At 55.2% G+C, this 26,155-nt stretch overlaps 1 protein-coding gene across 3 annotated transcripts; it reads left to right on the top strand.

Annotated features, from left to right (window-relative positions):
• Nucleotides 1-2: 2 nt before the first annotated feature.
• On the top strand, nt 3-25,275 carry NPHP4 (nephrocystin 4). 3 transcript variants are annotated; one of them, XM_032709165.1, is made up of 29 exons: nt 3-88; nt 314-528; nt 1,338-1,469; nt 3,121-3,293; nt 3,600-3,664; nt 3,941-4,096; nt 4,840-4,976; nt 5,676-5,842; nt 5,924-6,050; nt 7,452-7,634; nt 7,756-7,885; nt 10,085-10,131; nt 10,813-11,003; nt 11,107-11,298; nt 11,926-12,113; nt 12,366-12,526; nt 12,941-13,121; nt 13,997-14,113; nt 14,303-14,382; nt 14,551-14,768; nt 14,866-15,055; nt 15,208-15,291; nt 15,386-15,542; nt 15,861-15,946; nt 16,801-16,886; nt 16,968-17,139; nt 17,691-17,870; nt 18,688-18,831; nt 19,005-25,275. In XM_032709165.1, exons 2-29 carry the CDS (start codon nt 391-393, stop codon nt 19,143-19,145), a joined length of 4,023 nt encoding a protein of 1,340 aa, XP_032565056.1. In that variant the 5' UTR covers nt 3-88; nt 314-390; the 3' UTR covers nt 19,146-25,275. The 3 variants fall into 3 exon arrangements, with proteins under 3 accessions (XP_032565056.1, XP_032565057.1, XP_032565058.1); XM_032709166.1 differs by lacking the exon at nt 11,107-11,298; XM_032709167.1 differs by lacking the exons at nt 3-88; nt 314-528; nt 1,338-1,469; nt 3,121-3,293; nt 3,600-3,664 and having other exon boundaries at nt 3,960-4,044.
• Nucleotides 25,276-26,155: the final 880 nt, after the last annotated feature.

Below are 26,155 nucleotides of genomic sequence, written 5' to 3'. Positions count from 1 at the left end.
CGGAACGGCGAGCGGCGGCGCCGCGTCCTCTCCTCCCCTTGGCCCGGTGCGCGGTTGGTCGGGTCCGATAAGATGGCGTCGGGGCGCGGTGAGTGAGCGGGGGGGCGCGGGCGGTGCGGGACTGTCCCGGTCCCACGGATGGGGAGCCCGTGGGTGCACGGGCGGGCCCCGGGCCGGCCCCGGCTGTACTTGTGTGTGCATCCCCAGGCGGGTGCGGGCCGGGCCGGGCGTGGGCAGCGGCGCGTCCCCACCCACGTGCGCGTGGGTGCGCGGGGCTGTGTGTGCTGACGGTGCGGGGTCCGTGTTCCCGCAGGCTGCGTGTCCCCCGCTGTTCCAGCCCCGCGCCCGCCGTAGCCGGCGCCGGGAGGCAGCGGCGACCCCCGGAGCGCGATGGGAGAGTGGGAGCGGGTGTTCCGGCAGCACCAGCCGCTCCCGCCGCACCCGCAGCGGGGCCGCGTCCGCCCCTCGCCCCGCTCTGCCGCCTTCCGCTGCGTCCTCAAGTACCTGCACGGCGCTGCCCTCGCCCAGGTAGGGGAACTCGGCCCTGCGGGAGGACCCTGGCAGTGTCTTGCTGACCCCGTGGCTTCTGCCCAGTCCCACAATTCACAAAATTATGGAATGGTTTGGATTGGAAGGGGCATTAAGGATCATCTCCTTCCACCTCCGTGTCGTGGGCAGGGTTGCCTTCCACTAGACTAGGTTGCTCCAAGCCTCATCCAGCCTGGACAGACAGGAAAGCCATAGCTTCTCTGAGCAACCTGTGCCAGGGCCTGACCACCCTCACAGGGAAGAATTTCCCTCTCCTCTTTCAGTTTAAACCCCTTCCCCTTGTTCCATCACTGTGTTTTTTCTAAGCCCCTTTCAGCATTCCTGGCTGTGTGTGCAGGCTAAACCTCCCAGGGGTGGGGGCTTTCAAAACAAGGTGTTTTTAGGGGAAACTAACTGGAAATCTCACGGAAACACAAATCACGGCTGTTTTTCAATCCCGTGCCTTCTCACCTGCAAATCTGTTAGCCTTTAATTAATTTTTCATTTATTTTTTGTTAACTAAGTATATTTAAATTAAAAATCTCCATGTAACACTTGAACATTTGCTGCCCCTTTATTCTGTGCTTAACATTCAGCTTTCCCACTTTTCCTTTGCTCCATTAGTCTCTCGCTTCCAGGCAGGTTCTGCAGCAATGCATGAAGGTGTCAGTGGCCATGTGCCCGAATTGGGCATCCCTTAGAAAACGGGAATTATCTGTCCTTTCTCACTGAAGCGTGTTCTGAGCTCTGGGGGTGCAGAGCTGGGGTGTCTGTGAGTGTCCCCAGTGCCGGTGCCTCGTGCCTTGCAGGGAGCCGAGTACCAGCTGCGCCTGTCCCTTTTCGATGCCACCTACCACCACTTCTTCGGGAGGACGTGGAGGAGCGGCTGGCAGGCTGCCCACGCTGCCCCGCCGCGCTCGTCCAGGGCAACCTTCAGCGAGGTAGGGGGCTGCTGTGGGTCTGGGGAAAGGCAGCACCAAACCCTTTTCCCTCCTGACGCTTCCCGACCCTTTGCCCAAGGTGCGCCCCAGACACTGCCTGGTTACTAAGCTTTATACATGGTTTATTGGGATGGGGAAGTTGGGGTGCTGGGTTACCCCCGGGGCTGGTCCCACCATGGGAGCAGCAATGTGCCACCATGTGCCACCTGCTGTGTTCAGAGCCGGCAGCAGAGAGCAGTGTTTCCCCACAAGTGGGAAGGAGGGGAATGAGCAGCTGCCCACCCTCCAGCACACCACTTTCCTCTATCTGGGAACTAAATTCTTCCAAAGCTGAGCAAACCAAGGTACCCCTTACCAGGGAGATCCCATTGCCCCATGGCATGACCCATAGACCAGATGTCACGTTTTCCAGTTCATCACTCCTGTTTCCACTCCTCGGCGCTGCAGGTGAAGTGAAGCACAGCTTGGTGCTGTGCTCTGCCTTATTTACATTCTCAGCAGCATTGAGGGGTGTTGATGTGTGTGTTTCTTTCCCAAGTGTTTCAGTACCGTCCCACCCCGGCTTGTTTTGAAGAGGAATGGATTAAAACTAGGGCAGAGAGTGCTGTGGAGAAAGCTGGGTGCTGGGAGGAGCTGCCTTTCCAAACACATTCCCTCTGTCTATAGGCTTCCTGGATGTTTGCTGTGTGACTGGGAGAAGCTGGCAGGAGTTTTGGGGTGTTGGGGGACTGTGTCACAGCCTCTCTGTGGTGGCTGAATTGTGTTGCCCGTCCCTGCAGCTGCAGGGCTTGGAGTCTGGCACAGGGGTGGGATCTTTCAACCGTGTGGTAATCAGCAGGTCAGTGTTGTGAGGAGTTCAGGTGGAGGTGCTGCCTGCACACTCACCAGCCTTGCCAGAGCAGGATGGCAGGAGGGCAGGGATCAGGGTCTGCAGGTGCAGTGGGTTTTGTCCTCAGGGCTTAGGGGAGAGGAATGCCCTGTCACAAACCACTCTGTGTTCAGTGGCACATGGGACCTGCTGTAAGGGCTCCCCGTGCCTTTGCAGAGCAAGCCTTGCTTCTCAACCAGGGGTCAGGTTGTTAAAGCAGCACCTTGCAATAAAGGCTAATGGAATAACGATTTATGTCCTGGGGTTGATGTGGGAATGTCTCTCTCTGTTATCCCTTCCTGACAGCCTGTGATCACAGTGAATATTTTCTCTTGAACAGTGCAGTAATGAGTTTTTAATAGAAAGATTAATCTAGCTTTAAATCCTATCTGGAGAGGTGACCTGTGTCCTGTCCCCTCCTGCCTTCAGGTCCAGGCCACCCCCATCTCCCTCCCTGCTGCAGGAGGGTTTCCAGCTCCTTTGACTGGCTCTAATGCTGTAGGGCCAGGGTGCATCAAAGCCCTGCTTGTTTGGGGTCTGCAGCCTGTGAGTCACCCTGGAAAATGGGTGATGACAACAAAAAAAGTTTTAAAAAAAAAGGAATAACAATGTTTGAGATTTAAGGAGTTGAGATTTCTTAGTAGTGTCTGAGATCATCTGTCTGGAAGTTTTAGTGGATGTTCTGCTTGTGCCACTGGCTGTCCCAGTGCAACAGGCATTGCTCTGCCTGCAGCTGCTGCTGCCAGCTCTGGAATATCCCAACTCTTTTCTTTCCCATCCCAGACCGTTTACTTCCACACCTCCTTGAACCACCCTGGCATCGTTGCTGTCGTGGAAGTGGTAGTGAAGGCTAAGAAAGGGGATGAGGGCTCTCAGCACCTTTCCTGTGGCTTTGGAATCATCCCCCTCTTCCGCGGCGGATCTGAGGCGACAGACCCGGCCACTGAGGACAGAGCGTAGGTTCCCCTGCTGCTGAATGGCACAACATGCTAGGAATTGGGGTGGCCACGTGCTCTGGGGGAAGAAAGGGTGGTCCTGGGGCTGCAGAAACAAAGCCAGCATTTAGAAACCTGGAATTCTTCACTCTGGGGAAGCAGTGATGGATTTGGGAGGAATGCCTGTCCCTTCTCTAAAGGACAGGGCTTTTGCAGAGTGGGTGGGGGCTGAGCAGGGGCCTTATGGAGGATGGAGATGTAATGGAGAATGGAGATGTGCCTCAGCATGGATTTACTGACCCCTGCATGTGTGCTCTCTGCTTTCAGGCTGAAGCTGTACCATGGCACGCCGCGGGCCCTACTGCACCCACACTTCCAGGACCCTGCAGAAAGTAAGCAGCAGCCAGACATGGCATCTTGGTTTCTTCTTGGTGGCTTCTCTTACCCAAATGTGTGTTGTGCATGTCTGGTTGATGTGAGACGTGATCCGTGTCCTGGTAGTGCTCAGTGGACGTGCCTTACTGCCAGCTGGGAACAGCCTGGCTGGGCAAACCCAGGTTTTCCTTTGCTTCTAGCACATGTTTTCACAGATAATGATTCCTATAACACTGTCTCTGTGAAGCTGTCTCCCCAGTTTTGGTCATTTCGGGTCTTTTTCTTTTCTTCAGAGAACAAATACCTGATGGTGATGGAGAAGAGCCACCTGCAGTATGCCCTGAAGCACCACGAGCCCCTGGAGACAATATTTCACCTCCTTCCTGAAAACCTGCTGGTATCTGGGCTGCAGACGGTTCCTGGCTTGCTGCCAGCATGTGGAGACACGAGTAAGGGCTCCTTCCCTTTCTCTCTGCCTGCACTGCTCCTGCTGAAGGCAGAGGATCCCCAGGAGGGTGCGGGCAGGGCAGGCAGGGTGCTGGGATGGGATTTCTGGGAGCACCGTTGGACTCTCTGCGGTGCTGCCTCCTGGCAAGGGCATCTCCCCTGTGTGGGGCCGCAGCCCTCACACTCAGAGCCAGCCTGGAAGGCGTCAAAATGGCTCAGTCTGTTCCCTGTCCGTTAATTGCTTCGCTCCTGGGAAGCTGCTGCCAGGGATAAGTGCTGGTTGGTTTAATTACAGTCATTCAGCAGAGTCTTAGGAACAGGCCTTGCAGCTTGTTTAAACTCCTTGGTGGTAGGTTCAGGATCGCTGGGGTCTGTCAGGTTTAGGGGATGAGCTCTTGCCTGCTCAGCCCTCGTTAATCTCTCCCTGTGGCACGTTGCCCTTTGAGTTGCTGCAATTAAAATGTGTGAGATGAAGATTCAGAGGGTAAAAATTCCTCACAGTTCTGCAGCTGAATTATTCTTCAGCTTCCTGCCTGGAAAACCCACTGCTGATGGCTTTGGGGTTGTAACTGTTGCTGCTGAAGCTGAGTGAGGTCTCCAAAGCAGCTGAGTCCCCGTGGCTGCTCAGCCCCGTGCTTGGAAGCTGAGTGGGCAGAGCCACCACTGGCACCACAGGGCAGCGCAGCACAGCGGGGGTGGCTTTCTGTTTGCTTGGGAAAGCTGTGGCCACCACTTTGTCTTTCAGGTGACTGCTTCCAGAAGCCCCGGCTGATGAAGGCGGTCACCTGCTATCTGGAACAGTTGTCTGTCCAGCTGTACCCTTCCCTGGAGGAATTTGAGGAGGAACTGCTGGACTTCCTGAACAGTGATCGCTTACTTCAGGTAAGTAACGTACTGTGAGGGGCGTGAGGCCCTGGCACAGGGTGCCCAGAGAAGCTGTGGCTGTCCCATCCCTGGAAGTGTCCAAGGCCAGATTGAACAAGGCTTGGAGCAACCTGGGCTAGTGGAAGGTGTCCCTGCCCATGGCAGGGGGTTGGAACAAGATGATCCTTAAGGTCCCTTCCAACCCAAACCATTCCATGATTCCATGTTTCTAGGTGCTGCCAATGCAGTCAGGTCAGGGAAGGCACAGTGCAGAGCAGTAATGCCAGTGCCTTGTTTATGGGTGGGGTGGAAAGAGTTGAATAAATGGTACTTGTACATTTGTTTCCCTTGGAGTCTCCAATTTTTTTTTTGCTGTGGAAGCCTTTAGCTTGCTTCCCTGCTGGATTAGCACATGGGTTCTCTACACAGGCTTTGTGTTGAATGTCCAAACACTTCTAAGCAGAATTTGGATTTCCTCTGCTGTGGGAAATGCAGAGACAAGATGCAGTATAGAGTGTGTTTCTGGAGTGGCAGCCACTGGCCAGGTCCTTTGTTTGCCAGGTTTGCACCAACTCTGCCATAAAGATGAAAGACTTTGATATCCATCAGCTGCTGGGGGTGTGGGTCCTGTTGTTTGAGTTTCTGTCCTGGGGCACAGGGAGTGACACTGTGCCGTCCCATGCCACTGCCCGAGCTGTGACAGCTTTCCTGTCCCAGGCTAACGCCGTGCCCGACGGTGACGAGGTGGCCATTCGGGAGCGGCGGCTGCACGTCGGTGTCCACAACGGCCTGCGCTTTGTGCGGGTGCCGCAGGTTGCGGTGCTGGTGCCAGAGACAGAGGTGGTGCCAGGCGGCTGCCGAGGGGCGTCCGGCTCCAGAGCCAGGTAAAGGGGCAGCCCTCTGCTGCTGGTGCTGCTTCTCTTCTGCATTGGATGCTACCACAGCCACTTCTCCATCCTGCACAGGGATGCAGGTCAAGCCCTGGTGCTGAGGAGCCGCATCCACCTGAGTGAAATGGTCCCTCACCCGGCATTCAGGGTCTGCTTCCAGCTGGAATACGTCCTGTGCAGCGCAGGGAGAGCCGGTGGGAAGGTAGGGCCGAGTGTGCGCGTGCCTCGTCTCCATCCTCTGTGGAAGAGCAGAGATCCTGCTGGAGGAGTGAGCCCTGCTCAGGAACTCTTTCCTCTGCCCATTTTGCCATCCTGCTCCTCCAGGTCATGGCAGCTCCTCGTTGCATGGCTGTGCTGCCTAACGAAGGGCAGCACAAAGTGTCTGGGTTTTTTCTGCAGCACTGGATGAAAAACCCTGCAAACAGCCTTGTTGAATCATTTTAATTACATGGGTTGCATTTCTCCTCTGTGTAGATGGAGGAATGTAGCCTGCAGCAGTCCTATAGTTCTGGCAAGCTAATTTGGAAAATTTCAGGCTTTTTTTAATATAAAAAGATTTTCTTTAGGATTTAGCATTTATGCTGAAAAGAGGTTAACCCCTCCCACATTTTTTTTCTTTTTTTTTTCCTCCTTGAATCCTGAGGTTTTTCCAGGTGCTCCAGCCTGATGTTCTCAGACCATAAAGCCAGGAGAAGTCTCTGAGCTTGGTCTCTGCAGTCAATACACTCTCACCTACTTACTGATTGTTTACTTGCATTTCAGTTTAACCTTTTTGCAGGTTAAACCCAGCTCAGTGAGCGCTGTGTGTTCTCTCCAGAGACCCTGTGCTGTTGGAGCCATTGGCTGCTGGCTGGCTGAATTGATGACCCAGTGCTTGTTAGGAGGCTTTAATCATCCTGCCAAGATATTTGTTGAAAATGCAGCAAACGTCTCTTGTTAGAGCTGTCCAGATCCAAAGTGGGGGAAACGGGTATTTATAAAGTGGGATGTGTGTGCCAGACCGGAGAGATTTGTACTGAGCCTTGCAGCTGGAAATTTTGTTGAGTCCAGCTCTGTTGGAAGGTGGAAGCCCAGTGTCCCACAGAGGCTTGGGGCTCCAGAGGCAGGTCCATCTGGCTGTGCTGGGAGCGCTGGCTGGGGCAGTGGCAGAGCAAGTTCCTGTGGCACAGCCCTGCAGCAGAGCAGTTAATCCCAAAGCCGCTTGTGGAGCTGATCACCTTGTCCTTGTCCTCCGTGCCATAATTAGCTGTGAGGGGGATGGTGGGTGCTGGAAGAGAGCTCTCTTGCTTCTGTGCCTCTCCTTTGATTTGAGGGAGGCTGTGGATGTACTAGGTAAGTGGAAGCCTTTTCCCTCTGCCAGGGATGGGGGTCAAACACGTATCCCTTCATGCTGCTGCTTGAGCAAGGGGTTACAGAGAGATCAGGTGCTGGAAAGTGAAACGTCTCCAGAACGGGATGAAGGGCAGTGGCTTCTGTGACACCAGAGCCAGGTGTGGGAAGGTGTGGTGGGAGACGAGAGCCAGTGTCTGTCTGGCAGCACCCATTCCCTGGTCCTGGTGGCGAGGTGGGTCTCCTTGGCACTCACGGTGCTCCCCGTCCCCAGGCCGTGCCCGGCAGTGCCCGCGGTGAGGCGGCCGACATGCGCTCGGTGCGCTGGGCTGTCTGGAGCCCCGACCCGGGCACCGGTGACACAGAGGTGGTCCTGCCCCTGCGTGGCGGTGCCCGCCGTGGCCCCTGCCAAGCCTTGGTCTACCGGACGCCCGCAAGCAGCAGGAGCTCCCGGCAGGTAAGGGCTTGCTGGCCCTTGGCAGCTCTGCCTCGCGCTGCTGGGCAGGGAGCCGCTGTCAGAGGCATGAGGGAGGCTGCATGTAACATGCTGTCTGAAAGCATTTCGTTTCCAATTTCAGGGGAAGCACGTGGAGTCTGGGACTGTCCGATTCCATGTTTCTACTGATTCGGAAGAACATCTTGTAACTGCTGCGGAGATCCTATGTAAAGACAGGGACGAGTCGGAGCAGCCTCCTACGCCATCGCTGAGTGAGTGTTTTCCAGCTTGCTGACATTTAAAATATAGAGTGTGGCACTGGTGTCTGCTTGGGAGAGAAAACACGACTTCAGCGAGTTTCAGTAAGCTAGTTATGAATTACTGGAGTGAACCAAGTTTCTGTCGAGTTGAATTCAGCTCTGACTTTTTAACTTGCAAAATTCCCCTGTGATAGTATTGCTGAGCCACGTGCAGAATCCCCAGGGACTGCTAGCACTGCCCCAGCTCACTCCCATTCCAGGTCATCCTGATGGCAATGGGGACAGCAGCCACACCAGCAGCACATTCTCACTGCTAGTACTGCTGCTCCTCTCTCTGGACTCTGAGTCCTTCCAGATGTGGGGACAGGAGAGATGTCAGTAAAGGCTGAGGAAAAGAATAATAGTCTTGTTGTGCTGCCACTGAGGGGGTGTGACAGCAGACTGGGTTTGATGGGTGTGTGCAGGATGTACTGGTGCCTGGCTGGGGAAGAGCAGGCAGCATCTGCCTGGGTGCTCGGATACATCTTGTCTGTAGTTTGGGCTGCTGGTGGTTGAGGTTCCAGCACCCATCTCTCTATTGGAGTTGGAAGGAAAATTGCAGTGGGTTTGGGCACGAGGTTGTGTCCATGCACTAGGCTCCTGGAGATCCTCTCTGGCTTGTTTTCCTCTCATCCCCCTTTTGTGATTGGTGGAAGCAAACTCCCCTTTCCTCTGCAGTGCTGCTCCTGCTGGAGTTGTTGATATGTCTCGGGGTGATGGTCCAGACACCTGGCAGCATTTAAGTGTTACAACTCCCTCAGCTCTCTGGTGCCAGCCTGTGGGTTGTGTGATGCCCACTGCAGCAGGTACCTGTTCCATGCCAGCTCTGATGCTGTGGTGCCTTCCACGAGATGGCAGTGGCACCATGGCTTTGCTGTGACAAATCCTGTCTTTCTGACGGCAAGGAACCAGGATCACCGCTGGGGGGGACTTTGGAGAGGAAGTCTTTTGGGAATAGATGAAGGAGTCTGATGATGTCACAGGGTTTGCCTCCCTGTAGCATGGGCTGCGTCATGGCTGGTACCTTCCTGGTGCTGCTTGGAAGGTTTTCCTGGTGCCTTTCAGCTGGAGGTGGCTGGTTCATTGGTGGAGTTGTGGTGTGGTGAGGGGAGAGGGGAGCATGTGCTGATGGTAGGCTTCCAGCCCAGTACTGGTGTGGAGTGCTCCAGCCTGGGGGAGTGGACTGGGGCACAGGCTGTGCCTGGCAAGGAGAGACCCTCAGCAGGGCAATTTTCAGGGATGAGCTGCATGGTATTTCCCTGTCTCCAGAAGGCTTGTGGCACCGGGGAGAGCCTGGGAAGTGCAGTGGTGGTCCTGGAGCTGTGCCCCTCCAACCTGTACCCCAAGCTTCTGAAAAGACTATTGAGTTCACTTTTTTGTAGAGTTCCATTGGGAAACGTGCTGCTGGTCTGGCCCAGGGGAGGTCAAGGGCTTCTTCTGCCACCTCAGCTTCTGGTGGCACTGATGGATGCATCCATCCTGTCCTTAACGCAGGCCAAAGCCTTCCCAACTGAAAGGAAACAGTGTTTTAGGCATGAGAGGGATGGGGTGGTTTCCTTTGCACAGCAGCCAGCATGGAATAGCTGGGATATACGTGGTGAGGAAAGCAAAATAAGGTCTCAGCATCACGTGGATGCAGAGATGGAACATCTGTGCCCCCGCTCTGCTGCGAAGGACCCGCGGCTCCTCGAGCTCAGCTGTGCCGGCGCCAGTGAGCAGCCAAATATAAACACAATAAAGCTCCCACTGTTTCGGGGCACAAATGCATGAGCAGATGAAGGGAGTGACAAGAAATAACAGAGATGCAACGAAAACCTTAAGTATCCTAAAACTTTCACGTCTCATTAAGCATCCCACTTGGGCAGCACCGTGTGGCCGTTGGGCACCGCGGCGCTGCCAGAGGATGGAGGAGCTGCTGTTTGCAGCAGAGTTAACCTGATTCCCAGCAAAATAACGGATGGGTCTGGAGATGTGCTATGTTAACCCTCAGGCATCAGTCTTGTTGGATAAATAAGTCAAAAGAAGCAGTTCAGCAATGGTAAGCAGCTTTGCTGCACTGCCTTCACCCCCAAAATTGAAAAGGGCTGGCTGGGAGGATGGGGGCGGTTCAGTGGTGGTGAGTGCCTGGGGGTGACAGCTCTGCTACAGCCTCTCTCCTGTCCCTCTGCACAGGAGTGCCAGCCCCACGGCGAGTGTCGGCCTCCCCACGGGGACCAGGGGTAAGTGCCACGGGCACCAGCGGACGTGCGTGGTGGGTAGTGGCATTCCCAAGGGATGGCCCCCATGCATCCTCTGCCTGTTTTCCTGTCTGCTGCGGCCAAGAGGGCACTGAGTGTCCTCAAATCCACCTCTTCCAGGCAGCAAAACAGATCCTGCCTGTGAAATGTGGGGGGAGGTTCCCTGAGCTCTTTTCATGCCCCAAGAGTGTTGGTGAGGGCAGCTCTGGTTTTTGACAGCCCAGATTTGCTGGGTCCTGTTGTTCCCAGTACGTGCTGACAGTGACACACAGTTTGTTCGTGCGGAGCTGCTGGGATTTAAGGAGAGCTATGAATGCCAAGAGCCTTCTTTATGCTGTTTTATATCTTAATGCAGGAATAAATGCACACAAATATTTTTGATGAAATGAAATACCTCATAAGGCCACATTAAGCAGTTTGAGCTTCCTGCTGCATTTGCTATCCCTCCTCTTGCCAGGGAGCGAGCAGCAGGGAAACATCAGTGGAGGTGTGAACCCTCACGTGGCCAAGCTGTGCTGCTTCTAGGTGGAAAGGCAATGCTGGCACACATGGCAGCCGAGCTCCTTTAGCACGGAGGGACTGCTGGCCCACCTTGCCTTGGGGGGCTGCCTCGTGGGGCTGTCTTGGGGCTGCAGGTGCTCACACTTGTCACTCTCCCTCCAGCTGTCTGTGTCCCAGCTCATGGCCTCGCCACGGGGCAAGGACCAGACCCCACTGCAGGATGGGGGCATCACCCACCTGGAGGCCGACCTTGGCTCACTGGACACAGAGCCCGGCGCCAGTGACCAGCTGCGGGCGCTGCCCTTCACCCCGCTGCAGGTGCCCATGGCCGCCGTGGGTTTGCAGGCAGGCAGGTGATGCTCGGCTCCCCTTCCCCAGGCTCCCGTGTCCCCACAGCCCGGCCCACCAGGGTCCCCACAGCCACTTCCGTGCAGCTCACCCCTGTTTCTCCATCAGTTCCTGTGTGTCCCTCTCCCGTGCCTCCCTGGCGCGCCTGCACGCCGCTGGCTTTCCGGACATCCTGGACCGCAACCAGGAGCCGGTGGAAATTTCGGAGCCAGTGGAGCTAGGCAGTTTCAACCCACGGCTGGAGGAAGCTGACCCTCTGCAAGGCAATGAAATAATCCTGCAGTTCCTGGCTTTTGGCAGGTGGGATGGCAGCTCGTGGTGGTGCCTTCTGTGGGCAGATCTCAGGGGCCTCCTGGGCAGAGTCCTTTCCCCAGATCCTCCTACCTGCTTCCCTGCTTGGGCAGGAGAAGTCCTCACAGAGGTACCTCTTCCTCCAGCACCTGCCATGGAGGCAAATCCCAGAGGGTTGTATGATGATGCTCTTGTCCTTTCCAGGCACTCTTAAGTCATAATCCATTTTTTTTTTAATTGGATCCATGAGCCACAATGTGATGTCAGAACTTGTTAATGCAGGGTTTCTCCAGAAATGCAAATGCAGTTGGGGAAGTTGGCACCCAAGGGGTGGCTTTGGCGGGATAAGGCCTCGCTTCTGTTTTTTCCATGGCTGGCAGCAATGCTGTGAGAAGGTAACGCTGCCTTTGCTGGGTGCCTCCATCACAGCATATGGCAGGAGACAGCTGGAATTACTAAGCTTTTTGGAAAGTTAAGGCAAACCGTATGGCTGCTGTCTTCAGAGAAGTCCAAATACTTGTGATGCTGCCAATCTTCTCTTGTTCTTCTGTCTCTTGGCATGTGCCAAATGCATGAGGAGCTTGTGATGGGGCGGCAGCACCATACCACAAGCTAACCCAAACCCCTCTCCTCAAGGGATGCCCAGGGCAGTGTGGAGGGGCCATGGCCGAGGACCATCTTCCTCACCTTCCAGTTCTACCGCTTCCCGCCGGTCACCACGCCACGGCTGCAGCTGGTCATCCCGGAAGGGGGGTCGGTGACCGGGCTGGCTGTGCCGGCACAGCTCCTTGTCCGGGTGAACGAGGACGGGACGCTCGGCACCAGTAAGCTCTGGTTTTAGCATCTCTGTGTGGCTGCTCCTCTTAGTTGGGCAGATCTGGGCTTGCCTCCAGGCTGAGGGATGGGCTGGTGTCTGTTAATAGCAAACCTCTGCTGGTTTGCACGTTGTGAAAAACATTCAAAATGTCCAGTGTTTGAAGTACATCACTGAGTGCCGGTGGGCTGAGGTGCATGTGGGGGCTGCCCAGATCCCACCACACCAAGTGCCGTGACTGTGATGCTGTGGTGTCTTGCAGGACCCCCGGGCTTGCAGCTGAAGTACATGGTGGATCCGGCTTTCCTGCGGCCTGGAGAGCAGCGCTGGTTCCTGCGGTACCTGGCCGAGCACAGCCTCCAGATCGACGTCTGGGATGGAGACTCCCTGCTCCATGTTGGGTCTGCTGCTGTTAAATTGGAGGTATTGGTTAGATTGAAGGTCTTTGCCCTTGAGCTTCTGTGACTGCTAATGCTGAAGGACCCCCCTTCCCATACACAGGGCCAGGGAACAGCCTGGCTCTCCTTTTGGTCCTGTGTTGTGATGCCTCTGTGCTGTCCTCACGTCTTCAGTAATGGAGATGCCGTCAGCCCCTCTGTATAACCCAGTCCGGTGTCAGCCCTAACTGTGAGATTTGTTGTCTTCTCCTCCAAAGCAATGGCAAAGCATTAGCTTTCTTCCCCTTCCCTGGAACTCCAGCAGTATTTTAGTGCTAGACCCCCCCAGAGCCAGAACATCCAGTGGCATCCTTACCCAGAGCCCTTGACCCCCTGGACCAGACTCCCCAGTAACTCACTATACCTTGCCTTACCTTGCCTGTCCTTGCCTTGTCCCCAGCCCCTGCTGCGCCAGGGCCAGGCAGCCGTCAGGACCTACCACGAGCTGGAGGTGGCCACGACCGAGTACGAGCCGGAGGGGCCGGTGCTGGGCCGGGAGGCGCTGCGGCACGGAGCCCTGCGGCCCCTCGGCGTCCGCGTGGCTCTGAGGGGCCGCCTCCACCTCTGCCTGGCCAACGTCGGTGAGAGCCCACTGCTCACACGGCCCAAGGGCTTGGGTGGGACACGCAGTGTGCACAGGGCTGTACCTGAGCGAGAGCCGGGCTGGCGAGGGCGTCGCCCTTCCCAGAACCTGCTGGCTGTTTTTAGTTTATATATTTAATTTCGTGTCCTATAAATGTGCAGTGACTCCAGGTTTTAAAATCTTATCTACAGAGGAAAGATTAGCTCCCTATAAGATATCTTAAATCGTCATTTCCATACTTTGCCTGCAAAGGGCCGATAAGCTCCTGGGAAGGAGAATCTGAGATCCACAACCCAGGGAGAGGTTTAACTCGCACCCCGCCAAAGAAGAGGGAGGGAGGAAACAGAGCTGCTGCACTAGGACAGCAGCTGCCTTTGATTGGTGTTTTTCCCATCATCTTTTTTATTTTTAAATTTCAAAATATTGTTAAAAACAGGATGGCAAAGCTTGGTGCTCCTGCCCAAAGGATGAGGACAGGATGTGTAAGCTGGTTAAGTACCCACTGGGTTTAGAGCTTTGTCTGACTCTGCTTGGCACAGCCTTTGCAGGAGTGGGGACACGCAGCCATGTGTAGCTGTGCCGGTGGCAGTGCTGCAGCCCAGGGAGGGAGAACACAGAAATGAAAGCAGGAGCCAGTGGGGGCTTGGGATGGTGTGTGCTGTCGGTGCCACTCCATTGCTGGGCAGGCGGCTCTGTGGTGGAACAGGTTTTGGGGAGCACAGTGGGGCTCTCAGGGCATCCTTGGCCTCCAGATATTCCCTCCTGCTTGTGTAACTTGGCTGAACAGAGCTGCAGGGACATAAAAATTGGCAGTAGATTTTATAACAATGAAAATGGATGATTTCCACTCACTCCTGTCTCTGCTCATGGCAGGTCACCCGTGTGAGGAGATTTCGGGGCAGCTGCCATCCCGCTCCCGCAGTGTCCCTGCACCAGACAGCACTGTCACCATCCCAGCTGGCAGCTGGCACTCCCTGAATGCTGGTGGTGGTGAGTGCTGCCAGGATGGGGCTCGGCCTGTCCTGCTGTGGGTTCAGGTGGGCAGGGTCTCTGCCCCTGCATTGCCAGCTGTGGGTCAGCTGCCACCTCTGGCACTCCCCGGCCCCGCAACATCGTGGGGTCCTGGGGCTGCACTGTCCGGGGGTCCCTCACTGGTGCCGTGGTGCTCTCTCCTGGCAGGCGGGCGGACGGTGCGGGCACGGAGGTTGGTGGACGTGGACAGTGAGCTGGAGGCCGCCCTGCGCAGTCGCCGACCAGAAGTGAGCCTGACACCCCCCAGGCACCTCCAGTGAGGCCACGGCCACCCCCTGGCACCGGCTGTGGCACATGGTGCCGGTGTGGCTGAACAAGGGTGTCGACAGCAGGAGGGCACAGGGGCTGGGGACCCCATGGTGGCTCCAGGCTTACAGTCCCCTCCCTCCTGGCAGGGCTGGCCGAAGCAGCGTGCTTGGGACCTGCAGGTCATCAACTCCTACCGGGATCACATCAAGGGCGAGAGCATCTACCGGGTGCTCAGCCAGGCCATCACGGCCACCCGCACTGTCCACGCCGTGCTGGGGACGGCTGAGTTCTTCGAATTTGCCCTGAAGAACCCATACAGCATCCAGCACACTGTGACCATCGAGGTCGACCACCCTGAGCTCAGGTGGGGGCCGAGGTGGGGTCACCCCTGTGTGCGTGGGGTGATGCCAGAATGGTACCAGTTCCCAGCCAGTCCTCACCTCTGCTGCTCGCTCTCCCAGTGTCATACTGGACCCGAGGGAGTGGCGCCATTTCAAGGAGCTGACCAAGAGTGTTACGCCAGTGGAGGAGGAAATGTTCCATCTCCGTGATGACCTCAAGCCTCAGGTCTACCTGCGTCCCAGTGAGACTGTACACATCCCCTTCAAATACCAGACCTTCTCCGCAGACCCTGCCGTCACTGTGGCACAGGTAGGCACGGGTCCCTGTTTTGAGCTGCTCCCAAAAGGAAGTGTTCCCTTGGCTGTATTTGCTGATGCAGAGGAGGGTGCTATGGCCTCAGAGAGCACTGCACAGCCACAGCAGTGCTGCATCCTGAGACAGCCCCCTCTTGCACCCTGCAGGGGCCATCTGGGCTGGGCACCGGTGCCAAAACAGACACCTCCTCCCTTGGGAAGAGCGGGACTGGGCGGACTAAGCTTATCCAGGTTAGGGAGCCAGGTGAAACACCGCCCAAGGGGCTGTGCGGGAGGAGCAGCATCACTGGAGAGCCCCATCCCTCTCCCACCGGCCCCGGGACAGGTCTCCTTCCAGGTGAGCGGGGGGAAGCCCATTGCGCTCCTGCGGGTGAAGGTGGAGCCACAGCCCCACGTGGTGGACCAGACCTTCCGCTTCTACCACCCGGAGCTCACCTTCCTGAAGAAAACCATTCGGCTGCCACCCTGGCACACCCTCCCTGGTGAGTCTGTGGTGTGCCTGTCATGGCACGGTCTGTTCTCTCTTAGTTGGCATCTCTGGTTCATGGGGCCTTCCTGGAGGCACAGCAGCATCCAGAGAGCACATCACTGCTTCCTCACCCCTTCAAAGCCCCAGGCTCCTCACTTCCTCTCCATCCACCTTCCTCCATTAATGTCATCCCCGGTTCCCCACACCAGTACACCCCTGTGGTTTGCTGGTAGCCCAGCATGAGGGGTTCTGTGGGTGGCTGTGTGGGGCACATGGAAACAGCATAGGCAGAGAAAAGGCTCAAGTGAGTTTCCTTGGTCCTGGTCCGCAGGCACACCGGTGGGGGTACCAGGGGGACAGCCTGAGATGTTTGTTCGTTGCAGCGACCCCGACATCATTTGCGAAACCAAAGCCTTGGTACGTTACCCTTCAGCATCGCTGTACTTTGCATCCTTCTCCTGCGGGTTGTTTTGGTTGGTAGGGAGCTGCCAGCATAGGTGCAAACACTGAGCATCCCCAAGTACCAGCCCGTGGCAGTGACACACTGGCAGCGATGAAACGGGAATTGCTTTTTATTCCCAATTAAAAGGAGCCTCATTGTTTTGGCGGGGGAGGCTGAACGTGGCCCCTTATCGCGTCGCACAGCAGCCTGTGCTCGCTTGTTCTTTTGAGCAAGTACCAGATGATTCAGACACTGGGGAAAAGCAGCCTTTTGTCGGGCTGGGATAGACCTTCCCACTGCTCAGGGTATCCGCACCCGCCGGCAGCGCGTGGTGGGACGGTGTGTCCTCAGGGTGTGCGGCACAGCCTGTCCCTGTCCCTGCTGGGGGGCGGCGGGGCAGCTCAGTGCCCCAGCCCTGCGCCGCTCTCCTGGGCTGGCTCTGCAGCTGGGGGTGGTGGAAGGGAAAAATAAACTTGGGCATGTCCGTGCAGATGGCGACGAGGGATAGTTGCTAATTGCTGTTGCGGAAATATGTTAGTATGGTAATTGGATTAGGGCTTGTTAGAAAACTTGCGGAAAATTTGCCAAAATTTGATTACAGATGCAGACCTGGAATGCGATAGTCATTTGTATCCTCTTTTGTAATTAAAAATACGGGAAGAGCTCAGCCAAGCTGTATAATAACTTAATAACATAGTTTAACGAGGGGCTGAAAGCATCTGCTTTCATAAGGGAGTTGGTGGTGGGTTCCTGTGTTAATGGGAGGACAGCCCTGGGGTCCTTGTTAGCTGGTCTTGGGGTCACCTTCTGGGATGATGCTCTGGTGCAGGGGCCTGGCGAGCCACAGGACATCTTCCTCAAAGTAGCCGGAGGACCAAGTCCACAGATCAAAAAGTTCTTTGTTGCTATCTATACGTAAGTAGCAGGACCTCAAAGGGGTGGGGAACGCTGACTCCTGTAGTGTGTGATGAGCCCTGTCCATCTGTCCATGCGCAGGGACGCCTGGCTGGCAGCACCTGTCCAGATCTGGCAGTTCTACCTGCACTCTCTGCAGCGCCTGGATGTCACCTGCACGGCCGGGCAGCTCACCCGCCTCTCCCTGCTGCTGCGCGGCACCGCGGCCCCGCGGAGGGTGCGGGCCTTCACCTCCCACCCCCAGGAGCTGGAGGTAACCCCTGTGGCAGGCTTGGGGCTGGCTGGCCTGGGTCAGCCCAGAGAAATCCCCTCTGAGAAGGGAATGCCAGCCCAATCGGAATTGTGAACAACCGAGAGCCGTAAAGCGTTTGCGATAATTATCTTTTGATTAGAGCTGTCATGTGTAGGATCATCGGCGCGAAACCCCGGAGGGCAAATTATCTGCGTTAATGAGACCGTCTGAAGACTCACAATTCCTTTAGAATTCGTTTGGCCACGATTGCAAATGTGAATAATAAAAGGCACAAAAACTCCATTGCCATCCTGTAAAGGAAAGGCAAAGGCTCCCCAGGCGAAGCCTGTGTAGGGGAACCCCTGGACTGGGAAGGCGCTGTCTGTCCCCGAGCAGCGCTTGTCCTTCCCAACATGAATTAGTTCCAGGGTATTCCTGGGGGTGGGATTCAATAGCTATGGCATAAGGTATGAATTTTCTAAGAGCAGTTGGGTCTAGTTGATGCTCCAAGGTGGACATTGCAGGGCTGTGACTGGCTGTGGGTGGCTGTACCTCCAGGTGTTGTTCCGCAGGTGGATCCAAACGGTGCCTTCCTTCTCCCTGCCAATGGCATCCAGGACCTCTATATCGGTGTGAGGCCGCGGCGGGCTGGCAGCAAGTTCATCTACCTCAACCTGGTGGACGTGGAGTATCACCAGCTGGTGTCCTCCTGGCTGCTCTGCCTGTCCTGCAGGCAGCCCCTCATCTCCAAGGTACGGCGGCTTTCGTGAGTGAGAAACATGGTGATGGTGCTGGATCGATGGTCGCAGTCCCGCCAGTAACCCGGCGCTGTCTCCTGCTTCTTCCTCTCTTTCCATCTGTGTTTTTTTTGGCACTTGCCACCCTGAGCACACATTTAGCCCTTGGGCACTTGAATAATCTCACGAAGCCCCTGGTAAAATGCCTTTCAGGCTGTTTTGGAGGCAGCCCCACGCTGAGGAGCAGCAGCTCGGATGTATTCCCGGTTGTGAAATTAGAGCTGTAGCATGCTGCTTTCGATTAGCACTGTGCTGGCGGAGGCCTTGCCTCAAAGACAGAAAATTACATTTCCTGGCTAATGTGTTTCTTCTAAAAATACTTTCCCGAACCCCTTGGTACCAAGAGAGGTTCAGATTGGCGTTTACACTGATGCCCCAGTGTCCTGCCACATGCTGCTGGTGCCATGGGATGTTAGAGAATCAGAGTAGTTTTGGGTTGGAAGGGACCTTTAAAGGTCATTGAATCCATCTAGTTATCTGAGGGAGTGCCATGGCTGTCCCCGTGGACATCCATGAATGAGCTGGAGAAGGAACTGACCACTCTCCTCTGCTCTTCCAGCCCTTCATCCTTTGGGCTGGTAATTAATTGCTGCTGCTTTTCTCAAAGGTGGGTTCTTTCTGCTGGCTGGCAGAGCAGATGTGAGGTGTGGGAGGGGAGGGAAGGCAGTGTGTGGGAGGCAATTCTCCAAGGTTCCTCGAGGGAGCGCCCGTTTTTCCTGCTACCCACCCTGCTGTCTGTGCTGCCTCCCCCACGGCTCCTGCTCCCCCACAGGCCTTTGAGATCTCGCTGCCCGCGGGAGGTGGGAGAGGCTGCAACAAGCGCATCACCTACACCAACCCCTACCCCTCACCCCGGCTCTACTTCCTGTGCACCAACCGCCCCGACCTGCTGCAGTTCAAGGAGGACTCCTTTGAGGTATGTCCTGCTGCCAGAACTCCCCCTTGCCAGCCCCTGGTGCTCATTGGGCTGGACTGTGGGATGCTTGGCAGGTGCCTGGTGTGCCACTGTGGGAGGGCCATGCTGGGAGGGTGGGCAGGTGAGGGGGTCTGGCCAGGTCCTGCTGCCACGTCCCACCCGCTGTCCCGCAGGTGGCTGGTGGGGAAGTTTACACCATCGGGCTGCGCTTCGCCCCGAGCCAGGCCGTGGGGGAGGAGGAGATCCTGATTCACATCAATGACCACGAGGACAAGAACGAGGAGACCTTCTGCGTGAAGGTCCTTTACCAGTGAGCCCACCTGCCCACCGTGGCAAAGCACCGGTTCCTGCGCCAGCTGAGGCCTCACCGGCAGCGCCGCCTTGGGGGTGCCCGTGTTGTCTGATGGGGGTGATGAGCTTGGTCCCCTCGTAGTCACCTCGCCAAACCAGGGGTCTCTCTGTCCCTGGGATCCCCGGGCACTGCCGTGAGTGCCGGTGGTGCCACATGGCTCCATCCGCACAGAGCGGGGAGAGCGGATGTGTTTGTTACAGCACTTTACAACCACAGGATCTTTATTTTTGTTAAACATGACAATATATTAGGCACTTTGGAGTCTTTTTTTAACTTAAAAAGTTTGCAGATTTGATTCTGCGGAATATTTTTAAAGTATTTTGGACTCTATAGTGAGTTTTGTACACGCTGAAGTGGTTTTCTGGGATTTTTTGATACTTTTTACTCATCCTTGATCCATTAAAATTGCTGTGCACAACTGGCAGAGTGCAGCAGCATTTTTTTCAGGAGGAGGTGGAAATCTGCAGTGTCCCTGTCTTGTAGAGGCGAGTGCTGGAGGTCCTTTGTGTCACCCCCATTCCTTGGAGCATCCTGGAGGTCAGGGCAGGGACTGTGAATGGGAATGGTGGGAAGGGCAGCCCACCACCCTGGAAATGCTGCCTTGCTCTTCAGTAATTCACCCGAGGCTGGTGAATCAGTGGCCCCAATGAAGTCGGGTGCTGAGTTCCTCTGCCTCCCTCGCACTGATGGGAAATGACAGCTCATATTTTAGAACTGATTATACTGTCTGCGGCACAGGGAGGCCCTGAAGTTGTGTTATTAAAGTAGATTAGCTGAATAATTTTTATTACATTTTCACACAACGATATTTCTTGAGGCTTATGAATGAGCTGGTGCTGTACCCGCAGCAGAGGCAGCCTGAGTGGTGAATGATGTGCCAGGCGTTCGGGGGACGCCAACACAGGGACTCGAGCTAAGCTGGTGCTCGTGGGGTGAGTGCTGCCTGCTCCCCTGGAGCACAGGGCTGTGGCCCAGCATCTAGAGAACTTAAGAAAAAGAATGTTAAGAAGAGTTGATAAAACTTTTCCCTTAGGAAGTGGAAGTGTTTTGTGTTCCAGCTCCTTGGCATTACAGCCCGGGCCCTTGGAAGTGCTGCTGCTGCCCACTGGAACATGGGGCAAGCGTGGGGGCAGCTTCCTGGGCTCCCCCTTGTTAATGAAGTCCTCCCCACTAATGACAGTGAACTCGGAGTGCCTGTGCCCGGCCTGCAGCTTGGTGTGCTCTTCCCGTTTGCATTCACATCAGGAAAGAAACTGGATTCCAGTAATTTGACAGAATTTGCACTGAAAATCTCAGCTCATGTCTCATCACCCAGGTGCACAGGGAGGGAAAGGATGGGGAAGCCTTTCCACGGATTCAGTAACTCTTGGGGGTGCTGTGCCCTCCTGGAGCAGAGACAGATGGGACCCTCTGGGGACCAGAGTGTGTCTGCCTTTGTGAAGGCACTGCTGGGGCAGCAGCAGAGGAATAAGGAGAGGGGAGAGACCTGCAGCACCTGGGGCAGGGAGGGACCACTAAACAGTGGCAACTACTAATGAGAAAATAATAAGAAGAAACATAGGCATTGGGTGCAAGGCTCCTGCAGCAGCTAAAGCCCATTGGGAAGCTGGCTCCCAGGGTGCCAGGGCCTCCGCCGCCAGCCCAAACTTTTAAACCCAGCTTGTTTTCCCCATTATGAGGAAATTGTGACTGCCTGAGAACCCTCTAATTAAACAAAGCCTCACCATAATATTTGCTGGGAGCTCGCCAGCCCTGTAATATGACATTACCGGGCATCTTTATTAGCTGAATTGGGTATTTAGCATCTCTGCCAAACTGAAAGGCAGTTGAGGCGTGTGGAAGCAGCACTGTAGGATCCAGCAAAGGGTGCTATGACCTGCTGGTGAGGCTCGGCCACACAGAGGGTGGCTGCATCACCCTGGGGGGCTTCCCCCACAGACAGACCTCCTCTTGGTTATTTCCCTGTCACCCAAATCCAGCACAGCAGCCCCAGCATGGGACTTTGGGAGGTTTATTCCACGTTTCTCCCACTTGTCTCGCTGAAAGCGCGTCACCCGCTTGATAAAACCTGATTTAATGGTTACAAAACCCGGAGATAAAGCTGCTCTTAATGGATTTCTTTAAGATCAAGGCTGTCAAAGACCAGGCTCAGAATCCTTTCTACAGCGAGAGCGACTATATTAAGTGCACTCAATCACGCCCAGGCGAAGGTTCCCTAAGTGAGACTCTGGCTGGAAGAAATGCATTTTATTAGTGTCTCTGGAGAAAGGAGCTTGGCAGGAGGGATGAGGAGCCTCCAAGCTGCGGAGGCTGCAGTCTGGTTCAGCTGCAATGGATGGGATGTGAAGGACTCTGCAAAGCATGTCCTTAATCCCTGATTGGGTCCTGCAGGGAGGAGGTTGATGGGCACTGTGGTGACATTGCACAATGGTGACATTGCATGGCAGTGGCCCCTGTGTGGGGCAGGTGGCTGATCAGGGAGGGATGCTCACCTTGGGATGGTGCTTACAAACACACCTCAAAATCCTCTCTATGGAGCTTGGCCCCTGCTGGGTCTGAGGGAGAGTGAGACATTCATGGTGGTGATGCTCAAAGACTTTTGGGGGTCTTGGATGGGACTCACCCCAGCCAGGGGGTGAAGGAGAGGGATATTGGCTACTCTGGGCGGACCAGAGCTTAAACAAAGATTAGTTTTTCACAATTTCCAGCTCCAGACCAGAGTTTAAACACAGATTAGTTTTTCATAACAATTCACAGTTCCATAATGAGAAATTTGCAGCAGTTCTAAACTGCTGGTTGCTTTTAAATCATTTCCCGTCTTTCTGTCTCAGGCTTGACATTTGATGACGAATTGAGTCTCTGTGTTCATTTACCCACTGATTTATTGTACAGAGGTGGGAAGCTGCGGCCACCTTAGTGAAGGTCAACACAGAGTGTTTGCTTGTAATTTCCAAAGACTATTAAGGTTTTTAAATAAGCCCTGGGGTTGCTGTAGGCAATGAAGGCCCCTCTGGTTAGGCTGCTCCTGCAGCAGATCCCATCAGATGATGAGGAAGGGTTTGTGAGCGATCACTTGAGTCATCGGTGTGAGGTGCCCAAAGGGGTACATCAAAATGCACCCCAAAGTCATGTTTAGAGAGCACTTGATTTTAGGGGCACAGCGAGCCGGGTGCTGACAGCCACTCCTCACCTCCCAGCCCAGATTAGCATGGGGTTCCCATTCTGCTTTTCCCTCGCTCGCTGACCCTGTGCTCATCCCTGGGAGGTTGGGGGGAGCTGCCCCACGGCTGCCCCAGGACGTTGCTTTGCCTCCTGCCGCAGGAGCCGCTGTTTGTGAATCTGTTGGGCGGGTGTGAGCAGAGCGGGCTGTGCCAGGAGGTTCGGCTGCGCAAATGTCACACCGATCTTATCTCGGGGGAAACATCCCTCAGTAATTACAGTCAATGAAAAGTCCTGCAATAAAAGCCTCGGAGGCTGCAGCCTTCTGTTTATCTCTGAAGTACGTGCGGAGGGAGCTGGGAGCGGGAGGTGCCGGTGCCTGCGGTCCCTGCGGTGTGGGGACGGTGTCAGGGTTTGCCTTCACTTCGGGGGGTGGGCAGGAGGATGCTCTGAGCTCTGCCTGCACCAACCATCTGCCCCTGTGCTGCCAATTAATGAGCAAATGCAGAAAAAAAGAGAAACGAAATCTCTCCATGGATAATTGGCACACAGAAAAGGGGCCAAATGAATTAAATAAATCCTTTGCCATGACACTGGCCCCACTCAGCTCCCTGCCTCTCACAGCAGCTTTTCAAGCCTAATGGTATCAGATACTCTTTTGGCACCCATTTTCGGAGCTGCATCCCACCCCTGCTGCTCCTTAATGCAGCTCATCTCCTGCCCGTGGCTCCCAGGGCCTCCACTGAATCAGCACTTCAAATTAAAGTCTTCCCCACTGCTCCCTGGTTTCCATGGAGATCCAAGTGGATGCTCCTTCTTCCTCCTGAGTCGATGGAGAGGCCCCCTCCTGGGGATGGCCCTCAGGGGAACCTGGGGGTCCCTGAGCATCCAGTGGCTCTGCAACTGCCTTTGCCAAGTGCTGCTGCCAGCAGACTTTGACTTCGGTCCTGGCGTGCTGGTGCCCTGTCCTGGTGCCCCGTTACACAGCAGAGAATCGCACAGGTGCTGGGAACAGGCTCCCAGTGTAAGTTATCCTCCCACACTGGAGCTGATCCTACTGTGCTCTTCAGGGACCTTGGCCAGAAGAAACTCTTCTCCTCCGTTGGGAAGCAGCCCTTTGGCTGGACTAGGACCAGGTTGGTTTGTTTGTATCTTTACTTAAACTATGAATAGACTTTGAAGTCTGCACAGAGGTTTCCTGAGCATTGCCTGGAGCTGTTTGGCCAAAGCTGCTCCAGCAGTGGGAATGGTGGTGGGAATGCCCTCACATGTGTGACTGAATGGGCAAATAGCTGTGAGACCTAAGAAACAACAGTAATTACAGAGCAAAATTGTTATTAATGTACTAATTTACATGGGAGTCAGGCTGTATGTAATTACACTTTGGGATCATGATAAGGTTAATGCATTTACCTTCCTGGGTATTTATAGACACTTGGAATTGTTCTCTCCGTAAGAACCACATGTGTGTATTCCTGGCCTTGTGGGTCTGGCAGCTGAAGAGGGGTCATGGGCATGAGGAGGTTTGTTGCTTTTTGCTAATATTGCTCACAGGGGAATTTGGGGCAGCAGCAACCCTGGCTGCATGGCTCTGGGGCATCCCAGGGGATGCTCACAGAGGGGATGCATCCAGCAGCTTCCCAGAGCCTCTTGGATCATGGTCAAACGAATTTTCTGTGACATGTATACAGCACTGAGGGGAGCTGCCCCAAGGGCCATCAACATCTGGCATTTGGCTACCTGGAAATCCCCCCAGCCTCTGGGCTCAGCAGCAACCACCTGGGCTGGCAGAGGGAGCAGCAAACACGACCTGTTCATGCTCAACAAATCAGAACTTTTCGAACACCTTGGAAACTTTCTGATATTGGCAAAAAGCCTCTGCCTGTGAGGATGCTGTTCCCCATGCCAGGCCCACGTGTCTCCTTCAGCAGCCACTGCTCAGGTGGCCGTGGCCGTGGGTGCCCCAGAAATGCCGGGCTGGAGCAGGGCTGTGTGTCTGCACAGGGGCTGGGGGGAGCCCAGGGACTGCTGCCCCGGCGCTCGGCATCGCTCCGGCTGGGTGGGAAAGGGAACGAGCTGGGCAGGATGGGACGGACCTCGGAGTCCCCCTCCTCAGGGACATTCTGGCTTCTCCCCAGCGCCTCAGGAGCTCTGCCCTGCTCCAGCCCACCTTTATTAATGTCACACTGGGAAATGTCAGCTGGGTTTGCTGAGCATCCCTTGGCACTGAGCCCTCCCGGCTGCGCTGGCTGCCGAGCCCACGCGTGCGGAGCCGCTCGCTCGCGGGCCACTCGCGCGGCCACCAAGTGTCACCAGGGATATTTCTCCTGGTGTCACATGGGGAGGACAGAAGGATACTGCAGAAGGTCAGCACAGCCCTAAAAATATGTCTCTGTGTGTGCAGGGCTGTATTTTTGGCTTCTTCATAATCCAACCCACACACTGCTAGTGAAAGGCTTGAGAGGCCTGGGCACGGGCACCTTTAGGAATGAGGGAAAGGTTTAATAAGGTTATGGGAGGCCTTGAGGACCCCTTGGCTTGGCCTTTCACTGATTCACAGGGAAATAATGTGTGAGTGGCTCCAGGGAGCCCAAGGCTCCCCTTCTGCTATAGAACTCCGCAGCAGGGTGGTCAGAAAGGGAATTGCCAGAGGAGCTGATGAAGCCCAGCAACATCCCAAATATTTCTCCAGAAATCAAGGCAGAAGTTTATTCCTCTCTTTAGAGAAGAAGAAAGGAAGGGGAAGAGGAAGGAGAAGGGGAAGGGGGTTCTAGGCTGCCTGTCAGGCCTGTTTAACTGCACCATGTAAACCCATTTTTACAACTGTGTAAGTTTGAGTTATGTGTGTTATTTTTGCAAACTGTTTCCACATGGCTGAATTTCTTGATGACAGAAGTGAGTACATGCACAGGGTTATGCAAATGAAATACTTAATTAAGTGGGAGTCATACAAAATAAATTCCAGCTCCACCAAATGCCCTTTCTTCTTCCTTTAAATCCAGGTCTTTTCCTAGTGATCGGCTCCCAGCTGAGAAACTCTTCCTGCAGGGGATGGTGCTGCTTTCCCATCTTTGCTTGGGAGGAGGGTGGGAAGAGGCATCCCCATCCCTGGATCATCCCCTAGAGACATTCCCATCCCATCCCATTCCCTCCAGTCCCCAGCCTGTCCCCACCAGCACAACGTTCTGCCACGCCACCCACTGCTCTCTTTCCTCCAGCCCCATTAATCACCCTCGAGGGCTCCTGGTACCTTATCAGGCCCAGATGTTTCCCGCTGTTTGCTACAAATGTTAATTATCTCCTAATTACTTCTGAGCAGAGGCTGGGCTGGCAGAGAGTGGGGTGAGAGCCAGCCAAGGGCATTTACAGCCCGGGGTGGTGAGACATGAACCAACAGCTGCTTCTGGCAGGGAGTTTGTTGTAGTTCCGTATTATCTGCTCCAGATTCCCAATATCTACCAAGGAGTTACCTGGGCAGTGCCCCAGGATGGAGATGCCCCACGAGGAGGGAGGATGTGATAGTGCAGAGACCACTCTGCCTGCCAAACCCCCCTCCACTGGCCATTTTGTCAGCCTGGGACATTTGAGTGCTGGTCATGGGTGGCCGTGGTGGCTGCAGGACACATTCTGGGGGCTTTGTGGTCGCTGCAGGGATGGAAAGCTGGCTTGGGCATTACTGGAAAGCAATGCAGAGGAAAGGCTTCTTGGGGGATTTGCAGCCTGAATTGAAGCCATCTGTGACACCTCATAGTTTCTGCCATCCAGCACGTCCCCAAGCTGTCCCTTGTGCCAAACCATCTCTCCATGGCCACC

Source organism: Chiroxiphia lanceolata, chromosome 22 (genome assembly GCF_009829145.1).
Source record: "Chiroxiphia lanceolata isolate bChiLan1 chromosome 22, bChiLan1.pri, whole genome shotgun sequence".
Classification (NCBI taxonomy): Eukaryota; Metazoa; Chordata; class Aves; order Passeriformes; family Pipridae; genus Chiroxiphia; species Chiroxiphia lanceolata.
This window is presented reverse-complemented; position numbering and strand designations above follow the sequence as displayed.